The sequence below is a fragment of the Carya illinoinensis genome, chromosome 1 (assembly GCF_018687715.1).
Source record: "Carya illinoinensis cultivar Pawnee chromosome 1, C.illinoinensisPawnee_v1, whole genome shotgun sequence".
NCBI lineage: Eukaryota > Viridiplantae > Streptophyta > Magnoliopsida > Fagales > Juglandaceae > Carya > Carya illinoinensis.
In genome coordinates, this window is record NC_056752.1 from 32656028 (window position 1) to 32677506 (window position 21479).

General features: G+C 36.2%; 2 protein-coding genes across 2 annotated transcripts; one reads left to right on the forward strand and one right to left on the reverse strand.

Moving 5' to 3' along the window:
- Positions 1 to 247: 247 nt before the first annotated feature.
- Positions 248 to 3442, forward strand: LOC122315421 (transcription factor bHLH77-like). Its single transcript, XM_043131301.1, has 8 exons — positions 248 to 1562; positions 1656 to 1886; positions 1984 to 2049; positions 2156 to 2224; positions 2321 to 2392; positions 2491 to 2712; positions 2805 to 2883; positions 2978 to 3442. Exons 1-8 carry the CDS (start codon positions 669 to 671, stop codon positions 3013 to 3015), a joined length of 1671 nt encoding a protein of 556 aa, XP_042987235.1. The 5' UTR covers positions 248 to 668; the 3' UTR covers positions 3016 to 3442.
- A 5879-nt stretch (positions 3443 to 9321) lies between these two features.
- LOC122315430 (kinesin-like protein KIN-12B) lies at positions 9322 to 21398 on the reverse strand. The gene is made up of 16 exons (XM_043131312.1): positions 20893 to 21398; positions 20057 to 20194; positions 19886 to 19969; positions 19658 to 19783; positions 19506 to 19565; positions 19368 to 19421; positions 19168 to 19260; positions 17488 to 17583; positions 16175 to 16320; positions 14042 to 14191; positions 13825 to 13954; positions 12440 to 13738; positions 12251 to 12349; positions 12008 to 12160; positions 11144 to 11938; positions 9322 to 9832 (listed from the first exon to the last, which is right to left on the reverse strand). The coding sequence occupies exons 1-16, from the start codon at positions 21190 to 21192 to the stop codon at positions 9521 to 9523; spliced, it is 4035 nt and encodes a 1344-aa protein (XP_042987246.1). The 5' UTR covers positions 21193 to 21398; the 3' UTR covers positions 9322 to 9520.
- Positions 21399 to 21479: the final 81 nt, after the last annotated feature.

Genomic DNA, 21479 nt, shown 5'->3' on the forward strand with positions numbered 1-21479 from the left:
AAATTTTAAAAAATTAAATTATTTATTTTATTTTATGTAAAAAATTTTAAAAATATTATAATAATTAAATAAAATAATATGATATGAAATGGTTTGTATAAGTGATAATCGGGGCAGACAGAAACACACGTTGTGGATATTTCAAAAACAAGAGGAGAGAGAACATGGTTTGACGTTTAAGGCCCGGAATTACCACCCTCCCTCTTCACCCGTCTGTTACGGAGTTTTTAGGCAGAGATCTTTGCATTATTAATCATAGCAAATAATCTTTTGAATAATAAGGTCAAAGAGACAGCTCGTTGCTTTTATCTTTCTTGCTGCTCTTCCCTGTTCTCAACTCTCTCTCTCTCTCTCTCTCTCTGCTTTTCTGCTAACACAACACCCATCTTTCTCTTTAAAGCTTTTTTTTTTCCCTCTTCCTCGTTCGAGCAACGTACAAGAACCACATGATCAACACTACACGTCCTTTATCACCAATTCACTTTTCTCAACCTTTGCTTCCTTACAAGTTAGAGTACAAGACACCCCACTGAAGATTTTTCACTCCGAGAAAAAACATTTCTGGGTTTTCTTTTCTGATCCTTGGACGGAGCTATAATTTTTGATCTGGGTCTCCAACTTCTCTCAGGTTCAGTTCCATTGTCTTCTCTAACTCCCCCAAGATTTCTATGGAAAAGGAGAGCACCACACCTCCAAATTGGACTACTTCCAGTTTTGGCATGGAAATCCAGCCCAATGAGCTGAATTGCGCAGCTGCTGACCAACTTCCCAATTCCTTTTTCAATCCCAATTGGGACAATTCAGTAGATCATAGTGATCCCTTTGATTCTTCTCTGAGCTCCATTGTTTCTTCCCCGGCAGCCTCAAATGCCGCTGCCATTCCTGGCAGCAATTGCCTAATGATCACAGAATTGATTGGAAGACTGGGAAGCATATGCAATTCAGGTGAGATTTCGCCGCAGACTTACATCGCCGGCAACACCACTACCAACAACAATAGTACCAACACTTCTGGTTACAATACCCCTTTGAATTCCCCTCCCAAGCTCAACCTCTCGATCATGGACTCCCAGATCAGAGGGCGTTTGCCAATTAACGGTCACCAGGTACCATTTCATCCAACTCTGGTACCCTTTTCAGCAGACCCTGGATTCGCCGAAAGGGCTGCGAGATTTTCATGCTTTGGCAATACGAATTGTATCGGGTTGAATGAAACAGATTTGCCCTACGGAGTAATGCCCGGAATGGAGTACGGCAAGATGTCTAATGCTTCGAGCAACCAGCAGTTCAAGCTTGTTGGATCTCAGATGGGAGTTAAGGAAAACAACAAGCAGGAAGGAAATGTAGCGGTCAAAAGGAAATTCATTAGGCTACCAAGGCCCTCGACGCCTGAAAATGCAGAATTGGGTGATTCCAGGGAGGGGTCTTCGGTGTCTGAACAAATCCCAGGTGGGGAAGTGAGTACCAAAGTTGACAGTGACGCCAATGCAAGGAAAAGGAAATCAATATCCAGAGGAAAGGCTAAAGAAACACCTTCTACTCCCTCAGCTAAAGATCACAAGGTAATAATTATAATATACGTGAGAATTTGTCAGTTTCAAAATTTCCTTACTTTTGAGAATTATACGGAGATTTAATGAGCGAATTCATGGCAGACTGCTGTGGACAATGAAGAATCGAATGCAAAGAGAATCAGACAAGATGAGGATGCTGGAAATGAAAAGGACTCTGCAAAGGCAAAGGCAAAAGCAGACTCAAAAGCTGCAGGGGATGGGAATCAGAAACAAAGCAAGGATAATTCCAAGCCTTCGGAGCCACCAAAGGACTATATTCATGTCAGAGCCAGGAGGGGCCAAGCTACGGATAGCCATAGTCTTGCCGAAAGAGTAGGAATTGTGATAGTGCTCTATGACGTGTTCTTTAGTTAGCAGAATAGTTAGATTTCCATTTAACATTTCTCTCTTGTCTTTCTTTCTTGGTCAGGTAAGGAGAGAGAAAATCAGTGAAAGGATGAAGTTCCTTCAGGATCTAGTTCCTGGTTGCAATAAGGTCTGTGTAATATTAAAAAAATTGCAGCTTAAATCATACCCTGAGTTTCTTTTGGGAAAAAGAATAAGAAATGAAATATAAGGTTTGGACTGTATTCTGATTTCAGGTCACTGGGAAGGCAGTTATGCTGGATGAAATTATAAATTATGTGCAGTCATTGCAACGTCAGGTTGAGGTAAGCTGAAGTTTATCCACCATTTATCTAGGAATTGCAGACTTGACAGTTCAGAATTTCTAAGAGTCCTGTGTTGGTTAATTTCGTTTTCTGCAGTTTCTTTCAATGAAGTTGGCTACTGTAAATCCAAGGATGGATTTTAACATGGAAGCTCAGCTGTCAAAAGATGTAAGTTGTTCACTTCTTCCCCGTTTTTAGTCTTGGGTATTGCTTGTGAATATTTTTCCAGGCATTATATTTAGTGGCTCAAACAATGTGAACTGCAGATATTTCAGTCTCGCGGAGCATTGCCTCCCACCCTTTATCCATTAGACTCGGCGATGCGTTCTATCCCATATGGATACCAGCCCCAACAAATGCAAGCCTTGCATGGCGGCATTGCCAATGAAACGGAGAATCGATTCCCAGTAAACTCTTTGGCTGCACTTTCTCGAAATCCAAGCGTACAGTTGCCTCCGATGGATGGATTTGGAGAAGCCGTCCCACAAGTAATTGAAGAGAGACTTTGCTTAATTATTTCCTGCATTTAAAATTGCCCATCTTAAATGATCTCAAAGGTGTACCGTAAATTGATTTACAGGTTTCGGCACCCTGGGAGGATGACCTCCAAAGCGTGGTTCAGATGGGTTTTGGCCAGAATCAGCAGCAGAGCTTTCATGGTATGGAATAGATTCATGAGAAATCTGGGTTTTTTTTTCTTTTGCCAGATAGCACTTTGGTTTGAGTGTCTAATCCAAAATTTGTTTGGTGCAGGCTCAGGGGCTGCAGCTCAGATGAAAGTTGAGCTGTAATTAACATTGATGGACGGGAGAGTCTTGAATTCAGTTGAGGAGGAGGCCCCCGGGAGTGAAATGCCTCTGTACATAGAAAGCTTCCGGCTTGAATTAATCCTTAGCTTGGAAAGAGAAAAAGGAAAAGAAAAGAGAACCACTTCTTTAGTATCTTTTTGGCAATCTTTACGGAAGACCCATTCTTTTGGAGAGTTCTCTCAAGAATTCCACATTATAATATTCCAGAACTAATTGCAGCCAGTGGAGCAAAAACTGTCAAGCCCACATTGTAGAAGATCGTTTTAAGGAGATTAGTTGAAAGCTGAAAGGAGAGAGATGGAGTATTTTTCATATCAGCAGCTTTTGTTCCAACCTTGTGTATTGTATTACCTTACCATTGAGAAACACTATCATTGGTTCATTTAAGCCCTCCTATTATTTGACTAAATTTTATCTCCTTTTCTCTCTTTTCTGGTAATTGCTGCAAGTTTCCGTTGGAACTCTTGATATTTGTCCAACTTAGGGTGCTGAAGATTTTTTTTAAAAAAAAAAAGAAAGAAAAAAAAAAAAAAAAAAAAGGAAAAGAACTAGCAACCACCATTTTGAACTTAAGAATTTTAATGGATTTCCAAATCTATCTTCTTTTTCCACATCTTGGCAGCAACCAACAGAAACAGTAGCTCTCAGATTTAGCTGGAACAAATACTTGTTCTGGGTCCCTTGATTGGGATTGATATTTGGTTATGTTAAATCGCGTAACTTGTGGGAAAGTAGATTCCTAATTGCAGCCAGCTGGTGAGTGGGGACAAATGTTATCTCAACTCCAACTGTGAGATTAAGAATGATCAGTGGTTTTGAGCTGGAACCCAGAACTCATTTCCCCACCCCTTTCCTTTTTCTCAACAACCTTGAAATTCACTGCAAAACAGTTGTATCTTCATCTCGTCTTTTCCTAACCCAACCCAGAAGATATTCTACTCTTAGAATATTAAGCAGTGTGGTGAAGTTCTGACTTGGCTGAGGAATAAAAACCCAAAAAAAAAAAAAAAAAAACATAAACTTCGTACAAATCCCAACTTCTTAAGAGCATTTTTGTAAAAAAGGAAACCTAAAAAAAATGGAGGATAATAAGTGTGAGAAATTAGAATAAAGTGGTAGTGGAGTTGAGATGTAGATGGATGGGATATACCCTATGGCTTTGAAGATAGAAAGATAAAATAAGAAGTTGGGGGTACTTTCCATCATCAAAGGCTGTCATTATTCATGAAAATACAGCTTCTAAACAACAACAACAAAAGTAATCAGCTGCACTATTTGCCTTTTTGGCCGCTATGTCTGGTCCTAAATTAATGGATTTTTGGTACCTTAATTACTTGTTTAGAATGTGGTAGTTCCACTGTCTTTATAATATACAACCTGAAACACAATGGACAAAATTTCTGGTCTTTTGTCCATTTTTTTAGCTCAATCTGTCTGTGGTCAGGTACGGCTCAACATAAAAGGAAATTCAGATTAAAATCGATCTGCCGCGACATATCTACATTCTTTTTTATTAGCATAGAGTGTCACATAACAAAATCCTGACTAATCTAAATAAGTTAAAGAGAAACTCTCACAATCCAATCAAACTTTAGATAGGGAAGAAGCATACAATCAATATCAAAATCTTTGCCATTAAACTATCACAAGGAATTGCAGTAAAACGTACATAAAACTGTGAAAAGTATGAAACATTGTCATTAAAATCTACTGATGTACGGAATTTTATTTTATCCACTAGAATTTATTAAATTCGTCCACGAGTTGGCTGTATGATTAGTTTTATACAAGATATAACGGACAGTATACTCTTTCCATTTTTGTAAATTTTAGTTTTCAAGACTTCAGTTTGTAAATCCTTCACGCAAGTTAAGATCAAGTATTGATATTATTGATATCAAGGATACATTTTTTCCACTTGTACCCTACAAAAAAAAAAAAATGAATTAGAAAAATAAATACAAGGGATGACTCTGGTACTCCTTTGGATAGGATTGAAAAGTGCTATAACTACAAAAAGATCCCATAAAAATAAGCTCACAAACTGACATAGTTTCATATAATATATCAGATTTATTTTATAATAAAAATAATTTTACAATCTAATATATTAGATCAATTCATGCTAATTTATTAATTTATTTTTATAAGATCTCTTTGTGACTAAAACATTTCTCTAATTATACTCAAAAGGAAGTTGTTAGACAAGGAGCAATCCTCACGAGCTGCCTAAGACATACAACCTCATATGCTATTTCTCCTCTATACTTTTTGTTTTTGATAGGAGGAAAGTTTCGAACCTTGTTCTCCTATTTAGAAATCATACCTTATGACACCTGGTCTAATAGATTTTCTTCATACTTTAAACCATTACGCACATCGCTTCAATAGACTTTCCGACCAAAGCAAGTCCAAATCCGCCCCATTGCACCTCCACGGCTCACGCCAATGCAATCATCAAAGCTCATCCAATTATGTTACTAGTTTTCCTAATCAAGGATTCAGAGCATTGTCATCATGCTAAATGTTAGAAAGAAAATAGCAAATATGATTAAAATTGTAAAATAGTGAAGTAATTGTTAATCCGTCTCTTAGACAAATATTACATTCCACTCACAAATTAAGTTTTGCAAAAAAGAATATGACAATTATGTCCTCATGATACAACACTATTTATATAGTGCGTATATTGCAAATTTTAAATATTAATCTTAAAACGAATAAATGTAATAACAACAGATCATTGATTCGTTTCAATTTAAATAAAACTGTTTTTATCATAAAAATAACTATCATTGGCAATTATTAATATCTATCAAAATTTTGAAAAAATGCATCATTTCGTTTGAATTAAAATAAGTCCATTACTTGCAACGATGCATAAGTGTGTCTATGTGCAAGCGTGTTGTCTATGCTTCGCACTTGGTGACACTTCTATCCTTATATTATATTTTATGTAATGTAAAACTCATTCACTTATAAATCACTAAAAGTTTACTTGTCTTTTTAACGTGGGACTAATAAAAAATCACATTAGAGAGAAACTCAAAAGAAGTCAAAATCAATTTGGAGAGAATATTTGAAATAATCCAACACTAACTATAGTCTCAAACTATATAGGCTATTTTTTCTCATATTCTCGATTTTGTTTTAATGTAATGAATTTCAAAAACTGGGTAGGTTTGGATGATCAACACTATTTATTATTTTAATATTATTTTTTATCTATTTTTTATTATTTTATATTACTATTTATTGATATTTACAGAGTATCTAACATCACATTATTATCTAAATACAACCTAAAAAGTTTCTTAGTGGGCATTGTGTGCAAGTATTTATTTATTCTAGAAACTGTTGGCACAGTGTAATTTGGGTTGGAAAATAGTGAGAGAATGAAAGTAATCAAGGAGGATAATTGCGCCATCTTTTCAGGGACAATGTCTTTGTAGTTAGTCAACTTGGAGAATTAGTGCCTGAAAGTATAATTAGTAGTTGGATATATAATTCTCAAGCACCCAATAAGATCCAAGGGCTGTTAGGTACCTGCCTTCATCTTCACCATCACATCTGACGCTGACGTCCTCCAATCTACTTTTCCAATATTCTTATAACAAAATATTCAACCCTTTTTTAATTAAAGTGACCATAAAATCATTTACCCTCTTAATTTTCTTGAAGCCGTACAACCAACTGAACCCGCCCAATCTTTTGGATCTCTCAGAATATTTTAATTGAAGTTATTTTAACTGTTATTTTCAGTTAATTAGCTCACTTTGATATTGAAATTTGTTTGAGGGCCGAAATTCAACTCTTTTTTTTTTAATGCAAAAAAATATATATATTATTTTTTGTAAAATTTTGTCATTTGAATTACACCCATTAATATATCATATTTTAAGTGACTTTTTTTTAATAGTTGAATTATAAATTCAATTAAAGTGCATTAAGTCTATTATTGTGTTTAAGAATGATAAGATAAGCAGTTGTGTTTGGGTATTGAGGTGATCTCAGATATTTTGTGAATAGTAAAAAAAATAATGAAAATGTAATAATAAAATATTGAATAATAGTACAAAATAATAAAAAACAAGTGTAAAGTAATGATAAAATAATAAATTATAGTAGAATATGTTGAGAATACTCCACTATCCAAACTGTTTTAAGAGTAATGCTGCTTAAAACATAATTGAGAAAGAGTAAAAGATTTAGGATCTATTTAGAAATATAACTATTTTAAAATATTTTAAAATTATTTTACTACTATTTACGAACCGGAAAGTAAGTGTTAATTAAACAAGAAGGTCCAATAAGGAAGTGAGAGTTAGGAGGGGCTGCTGGGGGGGTCCTTGAATAGGAAGTGTGAATAGGAAGGATTGATGGAAAGTGTTAGGTTATTGTGGGGTTATAAGTAGTGATCATTTGGAGAGGGGTCCAATTAACAGGCTGTCATAAATTTCCATCATGGTGCTACATCTATTACCACCTTCCCCTTCCCCTGCCCTTTATGTCTCTTTCTTTGGCCTAAAGAACCAGTCGCTTTAACTTCGGTTGGTACCAAAGGAACCTTTTTATGTGGGGAAGAGAGAGAGAGAGAACCTATCATTTTGTTTCACCTACCATTACTGATCATCAAGCCCTAACTTTTACTCTTAACATTACATGCAACTGCATTTCTCCACAAATCTTAGCTACTGTTTGGGAACCTGAAAAATATTCCAATCGTTCTCGATCAAAAGATCCAATAAGAAAAAAAAAAAAAACCCCCATATTTGAGAAAAGCCTATAGGTCTAGGCATCTGAATTCATTACGCATACTTTTTGTTTCTCTTATGTGGGCCAGACCTAACGTTTTTACTCCATTTTCTACATTTCTTATGAAGATTTCTGACCAGTTGTAATTTTTTTTTGGAATTACACAACTTCGTGTGCAGTTATTTTGAAAAATAAAAATAAAATTTATTATTAAAAAAATTAATTTCTTTTCATATATATCGTCGTATTTATTCACTTTTTTCAATATGACTGTACGACGATTGCACACTCACGACTTATATAATATACAAAATAAAAGTACATAAATTTAAAAGGTAAAAAGGTATAATATAAAAGACTATTAGTATTAAATGAACTTATCAATTTAATTCATGAATATATCATTTTTGTTTCCATTCAGTAATTTGAAATTCAAATAAATTAAGCAATTTAATTGGATATATGCATTCTTTATATTCTTAATGATTTATATATATTATTTAATATTAATAAAAGAATAACATAAACGGAATAGTCATGATGTGGCTTTATAGTACTAATTATTATATAATAAATACCACAGTGAAATAGTTGATTACAAAGCTTTCATAGGAGCAAATATCCATAATATATCATGAAAACATAGATATTTTATGGTGCTATATAAAATGTCACTTTCGGGCCCATTTCGACCTTTAAATTGTGATGGCTAGGTTGTTTCCTGGTTTCTCATAAATAATCCAAATGGGCAATAATGGCTGGGGTGAGAGGTCTCTACTGGTTTCCTTCCATGCCCCCCGGGGACCTCACTGGAACTGCCCTTTTAGCATGAAAAATGGTCCACTGGTAGGGATATAGATTCATGTCAGAGAAGACAAGGCCACAAGGTTCCTGTTTAATGGTCTCCATGACTTGATAAAACTACCACATCAGGAGGAGGCTGCTTCAGACTGAGAAGTGAGAACTCGTGGAATGCCTGCTTTTTTAATCCAATATTTAAAACACTTTGAAAGGAAGGGGGGTGGGGGAGGGGCCATGGACATGCTTCTCTAATCCACTTGAAGATTGCCCCCTATCCTCTTGACACGTAAACCAAACAAATTAATGATCTGAAGCTTGAACTCAACTCAGTTTCTTCACTGTTTATTTATTTATTTTGAGATCTTTCTGTAGTTCAGTTGTCTCTGCAACTGGGGCCCACCATATCCATAGACTACACAAACTTCTAAAAAGCCCCATCTCTATGCAGACACATCTCCCTTTCCTTTCATCGATACCACAACTTAGAATAGGAGAAGTATAATGGATAGCCACATTTTAAAATGAGTGGGAAATGGATAAAATGCAGACTCAAATACATTGCATAGTGCTTGCGTGTGTCTGCTGTGCTCGTAAACATATGCATGTGCGTGTGTTACTTGGTAGACAAGAAGAGGGAAAGTAAATGACAAAGGGAACTAGGAAAAAGAGAAGAAAAACACATCAGATGGATAAATATGGGAGAATAAAGGACAAGAATACAACAAGTAGGGATGGATAAAAAGAATTCAATCTTGATATCTTATGGACTCGGGAATCTGAATTGACAAAAAACAATATGAGGACACGTACATTGGTAATCACAATTGCTACAAACTGCACGAACCGGATGACCAGTAAAAATATGCTACAACTTTGGAGCTATATCACAAAAACTGTTAGTGATGCATACATTTAGGCCAGTAATTTTCATCTATATGTTGCATCGATCATAACCAGAGAACCATGACGAGGGTTCTGTGGGTTTCGGTAACTCACAATCTTCGCCATTATAAAATGGTTCAAATTCCTCTCTCCATCTCTGATCACTAGAATTGCGTGTCTCCCCTGCGTCGTATGTGGCAATTTGAGCATCATCATAAGCTGGTTGTATTGCTTCTCGGGGTAAACGAGATTCTAGGAGTAGTTCATTAAGGGTGCCGATCTCCTTTTCGTGTTTTTTCTTCAATTTATCAATCTGTTTGTGTGCCTTTTCGGTTTCTTGCTCAGCCTCCACAGCTCGCATCTGCATATTTTAATGAGAGTCATTGGTCAATCAATAGAGACTCTGAAGCGAGAAATTCCAACTGAGTCAAAGTAGAAAGTTGAGACACAGCTTTTGTTTGGAGCAACATAAGAGCCTTTACTAACATTTGTATACCAAGATCGAAATTTGGTTGTATATATTATCAAGTTCACCATCGTCCAACACGTTCAAAGGTCCCAACATTCAAATTCAATGCAATAAGTGGGAATGATTTTTACAATTCTAGCGCATAAGTCGTGCACTTCCAAAGCATGAATTCTAGTAACATTTAGTCAAAAGTACATTTATCCTAATATATGTAGAGCTATTTCCAAGAGCTTTTACAGGACTACTTTTTGAGTAAACATAAGCACTGTAAAGAAGAAGAAGAAGGAGAAGAAGTATAAAATTTAGGTCCATTTAAACAACTTAAAATAAAATTTTTAGAACAATTGAAAATATAAGTAAATAGCAAAATGGAATGTGAAGTTTCAAAAATGCACAAATAGGTGAATTTTGACAAACAACTTATGTAAAATGGAGAGAATGAGGTAGCAAATCTGTTTAATTGAGAAAAAAGCTTATATTGTTCTATTGGCTTAAGCGTAATTATGTAACTTGAGAGAGAGAGAGAGAGAGAGAGAGAGAGAGAGAGAGAGAGAGAGAGAGAGAGAGAGAGAGAGAGAGAGAGCACGAACGTTATGAGAGATTATAGAATGTGAAAGGCAAGGTAATGTGATTTTGAATAAGAGAGAAATCAGAAGGTGCCATAAACTGAAATGGTATGGCCCCATAACTAGAGTCATATAGTCAAGTGATATAACCTTCAATTAAAATGTAAATCTGTCTAAGGGTTCCCAATGATTTGATGAAATATTAGTTTGGTGTAAAACTATAAATACTATCAATTCAATTTATATATTATACAACAAATGAGTTATGTAGAGATTTCCCTGAAAGGGATGCTTTTGTTATGCTGCAGCGAATGTGCTTGAGCATAAAACGCTATCTCCTTCCCCTCAACAATAGAATAGAGGTTGACATAGGGGTTCTAAGCCATGGATGCATGTGTTACCAATAAAATTGTTGGATGCTGTGAATAAGAGTGGAGGAGGGTGAGGTCTGGCATTCCAGACCCACCAGGTGCTTGTGTACTTACCAATCAAAAGAAAAGAAGACATTGTTAAGTTGCATTATGAGATGGACATTACCATGTAGCATATGTAATCAATGCATATCAAAACCAACAAAAAGAAAAATATGCATCTAAACATATTTTCTTCAATGTGAATCTCAATGAAAAAAACTCACCTGGGCAGCCGCGACAGCCTCTTCTGCTTCTTTCAGCCGCAAAAGTAATTCTCCGGCAGCCTGCACAGCTTCAGCTGTGTCCCTCAATTGAGCTTGAAGTCCTTTATTCTCATCCCGAAAATACCGCCTCTCCTTCTCTCTTTCCACCCTTAATGCTGAAATTTCAGCAGCAAGAGCATTTATGAACTTGGACTCAGCACCCTTAACTCCTGCTTTAGCAGCTGCTTTCTTGACATCCTCTATTCCTTCCTGGATCTTCCTATGCCTTGCAAGCAACTGAATATGTTTCTCTTCCAAATCTGCATACTGTTCAAGAATGCGTGCATGCCCCTCTATAGCCATATGCATTGCTTCCTTCAGCTCTTCGGCACATTTCCTCTCAGTATCTAGTTCTTGCTTCCTCTTTTCCGCTAGTGATCTGCTAGATTCAAGTTCAAGTCTCAATTCCTCAGAAAGAGAGATCCATCTGCTCTCTGCCTCTGTCCAAAGAATGCTTTCCCGTTCAAGTTTCTCCTCAGCAGTCTCAGTTGACTCAGGAATCGAAGTAAGAGGTGGAGCCGATTGAGTTTCACATGAATAAGTCAATTGAAGTAGTGGATTTTTTCGACATGCTGTGGATGAAGTATCTATGTAAAATTGTAGTTGGTTTCTTAAATCTTGAATCTCTTCCACCAACACTTCTCTCTCACCCATATCATAGAAATTCCGATAATGTTCCAGCTCATCTTGAACTCTTTTTAACTCAATTTTGGTCCTTAAAAGTTCAGGATGATTCTCATATTTCTCCTTTAAAATCTGTGGAAAAGAGGTTAAAAAACATGCCCGCAGTCTACTGAAAAGAAAACTTTGAGAACAAATTTATACCTTATGCTCCTCTGTGAGTGACAGTAGCTCTTCCTCCATGAACTCCTCTGTGGGTAAAACGCCATCCATAAGGTTCTCAAGACGAAGGATTTTATCCTCCCTTGTCTGTGTTATTATGGCATTGCATTCCCTCTCATTCTTGTATTGTTGCACCTGTAAATGATCAAAAGAAAAGGTCATGCCAACACCAAAAGAAAAATATTGGTTACAGTTGTCTATAAATAAAACTTGAAAGGGACTTGCCAAACGGTTAAGCTGCACAATTTCAGAGGTTTTCTTGGCACAGAAATCTTCTAGTGCCATTTCTCTCCTAATAGCTCCTGCCAAAACCTTCTCCACTGCCTGCATAATAAAGAATGAAAAGGGTTGATTAACTCGTGCATACAAACAGCCCAGAATGATATTTAGAAGTCCAGCTGTCCTTAAACTTGCCTTGGTAACTTGCTTCTTTAATTTTTCAGCAGACTCTGCGCTATCAACAGGTACTAGCTGTAGGTTTGAGCCGTCATTGGCCTCTTTGACCCCTAGATGCATTCTATTCTTGCAACTGGTACACATAAATTCAACTGAATCTTCTTCTAGCATATCACCAGGAAAAGTTTGCACACCCGCATCAACTTTGTCAACCAGAGAAATTGGCTTCGATTCTGCAGGTTTGAATGAAAACCTGAATGCTGACCGCCTTAGAGCTGAACTTTGGCGATGGCTATCAATAATTTCAAGGCCATGACGGATGCTTGCAGCCAAATGTTCAGTTGGTGAGATAAAGCTCTTACTTTTCTCTGTGGACATAGTATTAATGCTGCTTCTCGTGGATTTCTTGAAAGATATATGAGCAGCCTCTGGGACTAACATACTGTCATCCTGAAGATCTTTCTGTGAAGCAGTCAGCATTGATGAAGTCCTCAAGCTTTTCCTGCTGGTGGCGATTCTGGGTGAAACACTTGGAGCTGGAGACTTAAGTATTGGGGAGACATCAGATTGAACTACACTCAAGCTAGGAGGAGATACACAATTCACTGAGCCATTTGAAAAATCATTTGGTGCATCTGCACTGGAAATGCCGGCAGAAACTTCATTAAGATGACCAGTGACTGAGGAAGAATTATCCATTACATTTTTTCTTGGTGATTCTTTGTTTAGCAATTTACTGACAGATGAGCTAAGTATATTGTTTCCCTCACTGGGCTGCCAATAGGAATCCCCATCAAGTGCGTTTCTTTCTCTGTTGTTTTCCTCTAGGAGATTATGACAAGTCAACACATTAGCATCAGAAGAACATGAAGTGTCTTTAACAGGATCTGCACAATCAACTATCATTATCTTATCATGTTCAGATGCTCCTTCTTCCATATTAACATCTATATCCTCAGAACTTTGTTCCTTGATACATCCACCCCCAGATATGCAGCACTCGGGCTCATCAAAACTTGTATCTTCAGAAGTCACAAGTTGCAAGTCTGAATTTACAGTTTTTGTTTCCCCTAGATCAATCCTACTGTTAGCTTCGCTGCTTGCTATTTGCTTATCCACTTGAACACAGAGCCTCTCAACAGCTTCCTCATCAATTTCCATCTCCTCATCACCATCATCGTCAACGTGATGTAATGTCATTGGACAACTGAGGCTAGACTTTAGTAGACTCAAACTTCTACGAATCCATGCTGCTGAATGACCTCCATTAGAGTCAATGGGGTATCCACGGTTTGACTTATATCTATCTAGTTCATCCTGTTGAAATCATCTACTTGAATCAGATTTATGAGTTTAATTCGGCATAATGGAGAAACACAGAATTATTATGAATAAAAATATACCCTCAGCTGCCGTATCACTTCCCGCAAGTGATTCACATCATTCTGCATTACTTCATTAACAACTGCCTTGTTCTTAATAGCCTTGGCACGCTGTGCAAATCTCAATGTACTAAAAGTTTCACTCTTACAACTGCAATGTTGAGCCAAGAGAACTTCCATTTGACAAACAGAGAAGAAACAAGACTACTATGAGGAAAAAAGGGGACAGCAGTATTACCTTTGAGATGGAGAAATAGCACAAACCATTGCTAATTTTGCATTTCCGCCAAGAGATTCCTGCAATAAGAATGTCAACCTGGAGTCTCTATAGGGGATATGCCTTTGCTTTCCTGTTTGAGAAACTTCAGCAAGAATGTTGATTAAATTTCTGCACTCCAGCAATTGAACCCAATTAGAAAAGATAGTCAAATAAATACGTAGGGGTGGCACAAAATCTGTGTAAATTTAGATTTAGACAATAAATGTGGCACTGTCATTGGCACTAATTATGGGAAGATTATGGCTTTACTGCCGAAAACTACAACACTTATCCTTCCTTTTTGCCCTTCCAATTCAGCACAACATAGGCACTTTATCTGTTCAGCTCTGAATTATATGCCAGTAACAGAAGATAGTAACACCATGACATTTAGTGTATCACTTCTATAAAAATCCTGCTTTGGCTGCGAGCAAGTACCATGGGGAAATTGCTAAAAGTGCAAGTTCAGATAAGGTGGATTTCTCGAAAAGTTGTAAAACTAATTATATCTATATAAGACATTGATTACCTTTCATCCCTGATTTAAGCACAACAATCTTTCAATGTTTCCCTTGTACTCTCTGACCCTCTGATTCTAGATACCACCACCAATTAAGTGGCTCAAAAGAGCTAAATTCCTAATCCATTGAGGGGAGCTATACTCTGACAGTAAACTTTCAGTACAACAACTTCCATGCAGAAAAATATTTGTCGATTCTGATATTTGTAACAATTCATAGCTTCAGGAAGAAATAAAGGGGTATAAGTTTTTGCGGTAGTCCATGCCAAAGACAAATTGTGTCATTATCCTATTCCAAAATCTCAGTCCTACTAACTATTCTACTAAAACATTTATGCTCCTGCCTTTTGACCATTATGTTATGTCTGTCACTTCAATTTATCTGCTAATCATATAAATAGGTTGTCAACTGCCTTTCTCATTCCATCACTTAGTTTTACATATTTAAGATAAATTCCAGTGATCTTAAGTGTACCAGATAAAGCAAATCTTTGCACATTAATATTCAAATTTAAGTAAATATATTCTCCAAGAAAATGATATTTTTGTGTATTCTGGCTGCCTAAATTTTATAATCCAAAGCAATTAGATCAGCCTACAAAAGTAACAATAGAAGGCACCTAACTTGTCTTCTGAGAACAATTAATTTTTTGGGGCCTAAATTTTATAATCCAAAGCAATTAGATCAGCCTACAAAAGTAACAATAGAAGGCACCTAACTTGGCTTCTGAGAACAATTAATTTTTAGGGGCACTTTGTGTGGCTTGATAGCTTACATATTTTATAAATCCTATTTGGAGATTTATCTAAATTATTATTGATGTTTTCAAAACATTTATTAGTTATGTCCCTTGAACGGTGGGATTTCTAGTTTTTAGACTCCTAGTGTATTAGACCTACACATTGTTGATGGACGAGAGGATTTACCATAATTAATATTTTAAATTTTGTTTGATGCCATGGTACATATTTATTGGAGTGTATACAGATCTGACTTATCTTTGGAGGACCCCACATATCCTTAGGCTGTTAGTCATTCTGCATATTGCAGATGTCATCATCCCCAATAGAGAATTTTCTCTTCTGAGACTTTTAAATAGGTTTCTTAAAAGTGATGATTTTACCTTGCATGTGTCCTGGGAATGACATGTTTTCCATGTTTAAGTTCATTCTACACTTTAGTTTCTTTTTAATTATTACTAATACTTTCCCTTCTTCACTATCTTCAAAAACTAATTTGTCCTATATTGTCCATTACTCACCATCTAACATTGCATCTCCTTCAGCATAGTACAGTGTTGGTAACAGCATGCTTAAGCGCAAAGCACCAAGGCTGAAGCACTTCAGTTTTTTGAATAAAAATATATGTCAGGGTTGCAGATCTTTTGATCGCAACAGGAACATAGTTTCTCATAAACGGGGGAACAACTTTAACTTTGTCCATTAACTAAGATAATATTAATTAAGTTAATTAAATGCTACGTGAGTATGAAATTTGAAATAGCTCTAAAAGTGAATGAATACTAATTGGTGAAATATAACCAAAATGCACTTGACATGAAAAATATGCAAGAAGATATGTTAAACCATACCCAAGCTGTGAGAGTGATCGATTAATATTGCCTGCTTCCTTTAGACGTTCTCCTGCTGCACCAGTTAACTTTTGTCGCTCTGAACCGGCTAGATCAACAAGATTTATTCTGCTTGTTTTGAAGCTGCTTAAACCATCAGCCTTGCTCTAGAAAAATAATAGTTTACATAAGATCCTTTCGGCAAATATGTGATGCCATAACAATAAAGAAACAGAGGTATTTACAATTTCTCTTGTTTGTCAAAGAAGCTCAACCCAAGAGCTATGTGTGTGAGGAAATGGGCCAACCAATGTTGTCAAAGGTGATCAGGCACTGGGCCAGGCAAGGTACCACCAAAGCACCATTATAGCCCTGAGGAAAGATGCCTTTAGTGAGGTTCTCACCTTCAATAAGGCAACTGCCTTTGATGCCCAGACAAGCACCTTATATAAAGTTCCAGTGGATTGAGGCAACCGCCTCTCTAAAAGCTACTATATTTAAATGTGGACTGAACAATAATTCAGCGAAATGTCTTCTAAAACTTAAGTAAAGGAACAATTTCGTCATGAGAAAAGATGTCCTATGAATCTATAAATGTGGTTGTTCTGAGGGTCTTAACCAAAGATCAACAAGCAAAGAAAATTGAAAAAAAAAAACGCATTACCATTTTATAGACCAGCTCTTATCCATTTAGCACAGCCTCACTTCATTATAGATATTCCAATGCATCAAATAGATAACCTTTTATTTTCACAAAATGTATACTAATTATCTCTAGAACTATTTTAAGGGAATAAGTTTACTTATAAAAAATGTCTAGAACTTGATACTTTTAGCCAGTGCCTTTTTGGCACTTCATGTCTTAAGAATGCAGACACTAGGTGCCTTGAGGTCCACTTTTGCATTTGACAATATTGGGGCCAAGAATATGTATTAATTACATTGACACCTAAAATTCCCATTTCAGGCAGGCCTGTTTAATAACCAAGAACCAATACAGGGACATGCAGTCACATACCAAAAGATCTAAAGGAGTTTCATATGATTTGAACCAACAACAAATATCAAGAACACTAACACCAAACATATAATCTTGACATTTTTGTCACATTTCTAATCAGCAAATTCTCTATAGAATACTGGCATAAAAAACTTCACAAAATACTAGTTTACTTGGCGAAAAAAATCTAGTGATTCTTATTTGTAAAATATTTATAAAAAAAAATCTATAAAATGACTCTTAACAGATATATCCTAACCACATTTAGTGTCTTTCATAGTAGATTATAAACAGCTATTAAGTACCCAATAATCTCAATAGTGGATACTATTACCTTGCATCTGGATTCAACAACACAAGTGAATACAGTATGTGAACGGGAACTCTCAGCATTTATACTAGTTGCGCCTGTCCTCCTATTTGACATCCCCTGCATAATTTATTCAGTGCTTGTAAATTTGATGCCTGAATATAATCAATCCATAATACAAGCAGACTTTCAAAATATAACCCATCATATCAAATTCAAAAGGCTGAAAATGAGGAAATCACATGGAGACTAATCCTTCAGATTAAATGGAATAAATTGTAAAAATGTATGAACTGTTAGCTTAAAAACTTTCTATTAAGTAAAATTCAAATTTTTTATATTAATCTTGCTAGTGGCTGGCCTTATGCGCACTCCTCAACATAAGGAAAGAGTCTTGATACAAGGCAAGCACTTCATGTGAGCCTTACCTTATTTATTATCTTTTGAATAACTTGCCAAAGAATTTGAGGCTTCAGATGCCTGTGCCCTAGACCTCACCATTCATATTAGGGTGCTTGAGACCAAAGCCACTGAACTTTTTAATCCTTGAATATCTCAAAGTGAAGAAGTAAAAATTAATTTGTCTTCGTTAAGCAGGGTAACCTACTTGGTGAACTTTTGACTGTCATTCCTACTTGTGAATTAATACTTCTATCCTATATTGGTTGTGCAATACTCCATCTAGGAATGTTCCTAAATATTTTCCATATAATGTAAAATTGTAACCCACCCTTTATTTATTAAAAACTCAATGGCTTAAATACTTTGATAAGTTTGCTCGAGTTTTTTGGTAGCGCAGTATTGAAAACTCATACTTCAAAGATTACGTAGAAAATGATGTCCCTTAAAAAGTTTGATTTCCTAAGGTGGAAAAATACATGTTACACGCCATACTAATATTCTTTCCATCATAATGCGGCAAAAGTTCCAAAATATTGCAACTCCTTGATTGGGAAAAGAACCTCCAGTTACATGATTCAAATCGCTAAGTTAGGTCATTATGTCCCCCCCTTATCAATTATATGTAATTTAGGGTGCTAAAATGCAGCGGTCAATCTTATTCAAAACTACATCACAGTCACAGAAGACAAACACCACCGTGATCTTCAATTAATGCATTTTGTTTACACCCTCTTTTGGTTCATTTAGAAATAGAACCTGTGTCAGATTGATTTCTACAATTTTGATTTCTAATGGAACAGTCTGCAAAGACAAAATTTGAAAAACAAAGAAAAAGAAAAAATTACTCATAAAGAAGTATAAATCTCCACAACAAAAGGCTCTTAATATATTGAAATAAATGACAATGAAAGGATTTCCACCATTTGACAATCTACTCTGACAAACTTCTCTTGTAGTAACAAGCACATGTAGAGTTACCTAACTCAACATGATGTCAACCTTTAAAATTTTCCCATGTAACTGGTCCTTAACAAAAACTAGTGTCTTGGAGGCAATTGTCAAGATATAAATTTATCAAACTAAAAACATACTAACAAAATGAAATTATATAATTTAATAAGAAATGCACATGTAGTTGTATGGTCCAGTGATTTTGTACTCGAAAAAAGTGCAAGAACAGGTCACCAAGTATGCTGCTTAACATTTCTCCATTTGGGTATAGTAACGGTTAAATTATGAGGGCACATTAAGGTAGATATTCGTGCTATGCCTATAGTAGGAGAAGTATATTAAAGAGAAAACCTTCATCAAGAGTTGAGTCACATCCTTCATTGTACGTACAGACTCCTCTTTGAGATTTTCGACATAGACGCCAGATTTAACATCTTCTCTTATCTAGGAGAAGAAGGTAACAAAAGAACAAAGAAGACAAGGTTTATAGCAACAAAAAAACTTTAAAAATATATATACATGAAGATGAAACGACAAAAAATTCCTTTTACCTGGAGATTTCTTTGATTTGGATCCAACAAATCTGTAATTTGCTCATTGTAAATCTGCAAAAAAAGGAAAAATCAAGTGGCATAAGCTTACAAACGTAGTTAGGTCAAGCATACCAAAAGTATTTACGATCACTCAACCTCAAGAAAAGAACAGCAACACTGATACTCGAGTTGTTTATCGGCATGCTTGATTTGCTCCTATAAAGGAAACACAAAAGCACAAATTAGGACCATTGTTCGACAATACAATTTAACCTTCAATGATTTAAATGAAGTACAGCATAGCTCACCTCATTTATGCGGGAAAAGAGTCGCTCAAAAACACGGGGAGTTAACCCTTGTTGATCACTGGACAATTTTTCTTCCAACAAGGCATTGGCCGGACCCCAAATAGTATATGTCTTTCCACTGCCCGTCTAAAGAAATCAAATTTTCAGAAACATGGAGAACATTAATAGGATCATTACACTTGAAATAATAATAAAATCAGAAAAGAAACAACAAAAACTGAAAGATACCTGTCCATACGCAAATACAGAACTATTGAATCCAGCCAAACAATTTTCAACAAGGGGTGCTCCTACAAGCTCGAAGATATCTTGCTGAAAAAAAAAAATAGAATTATTTAGCATTCAACACCAACAAACATTCTAAAAGCCTGAAAATAATCTCATCAAAATAGATCATGCCTGTGTTGCCTCAATGTCTGCGACTGAGTCAAATGTGAAAGTTTGTCCATTAATTGATAATGAATCACTGGAAGTTTTCTGAACTATCACATCACCTTCATCCCTATCCTCATGTGGCGGCCGCATTCGGACCACAACCTGAAAAATTGTGACAGTATCCTCCACAATCAGTGAGATTCGAATGCCATGTTCAGCTACTGAGAAAATGTAGTAAATAAAGAAATCAAAATTTATGAGCATGGGTGTTCCTAAAACAAAAAGCATTGCTGAGTTAGTCCTAATAGATGCATCTAATATAATTAAGCTGAGTTGGTTATCACTAAAGAACCAAAATGAACTTTACGAAACATGGCTTACCAATATGTTGAGGTGTCGTCTTCATTTGTTAAAAAACCAGATTAGCATAAAATTTAAGATGTGAGATTTACACCCTGTTACTATATTTGTCAACTACAATACAAAGGCAAAAGAACACAAAATCCAAGCTTTTCTCTTTTATTTTCGTTCATATTCTTTTTCTCCACTTACTAAGCAGCCAAACATGAATTTAATTCCACTATAGGTGACATGAAATACTCGACTTCTGTTAACCAGAATCTCTATGCGTAATTATGGATATTATATCCATTTCTCTGCAACCAAACAGCTCAATCAGAAGCCACATGAACCATTTAGAATTCATAAATAAAACGAGCTGTAGAAAGATTACTTTAAATTAATTACGTGGTTTTACATTTCTCAGTGACCACACAAACTAGATCGAGATTTTCTCGGCAGCCAAAAGATTAGTAGAAACCGAATTGAAACCAAAACCCTCGAGTGACAACAAGGAATACCTTGACGCCAGAATCCGAAGGCCCGAGCACCGAATTCTCGGGCAGAGTCTCCATGCTGAGCTTTCGCTTGAGAGGATTTGAAGACGGCGGCCTTGGCGGAAGCGGACTCTTCAACTTGGCCGGGGATTGCTTCGGATCGCATTGAATCACGTTTGGATCCGAGGGCGGTGCATTTTCCTTGGCAGACTTCTGCTTCCTCGACGGCCTGGGCTTGGCCGAGCTAGGGCTGGCGGACGACGGTGGGTCCGTGGAATGCGTCTCCCTTAAGATCGGGTTCCTCGGTTGCATGAAGTGCTTCATTGCTTAGCACAAATCACAGAGAACTCCACAGAGACACAGAGAGAGATAGAGAGAGAGAGAATGCGTAGGGTTTGGGGAGACAAGGAAGCGAAGGAGAAGGGTGGGGAAGAGAGAGAGATGTAGCCGTTGTAAGAGGGGGAGGGGAGAGAATTTGAATTGGGGGAAATGTGAAAAGCACGTGTGTAGGGCCTTTGGTTATTTCTGCCGTGGTTTTTGTTTTGTTGTTTATAAGATATGACAGTAGAGAGGGAAATAAACAAAACATTTTTTGAATTTGCGTTGGACCT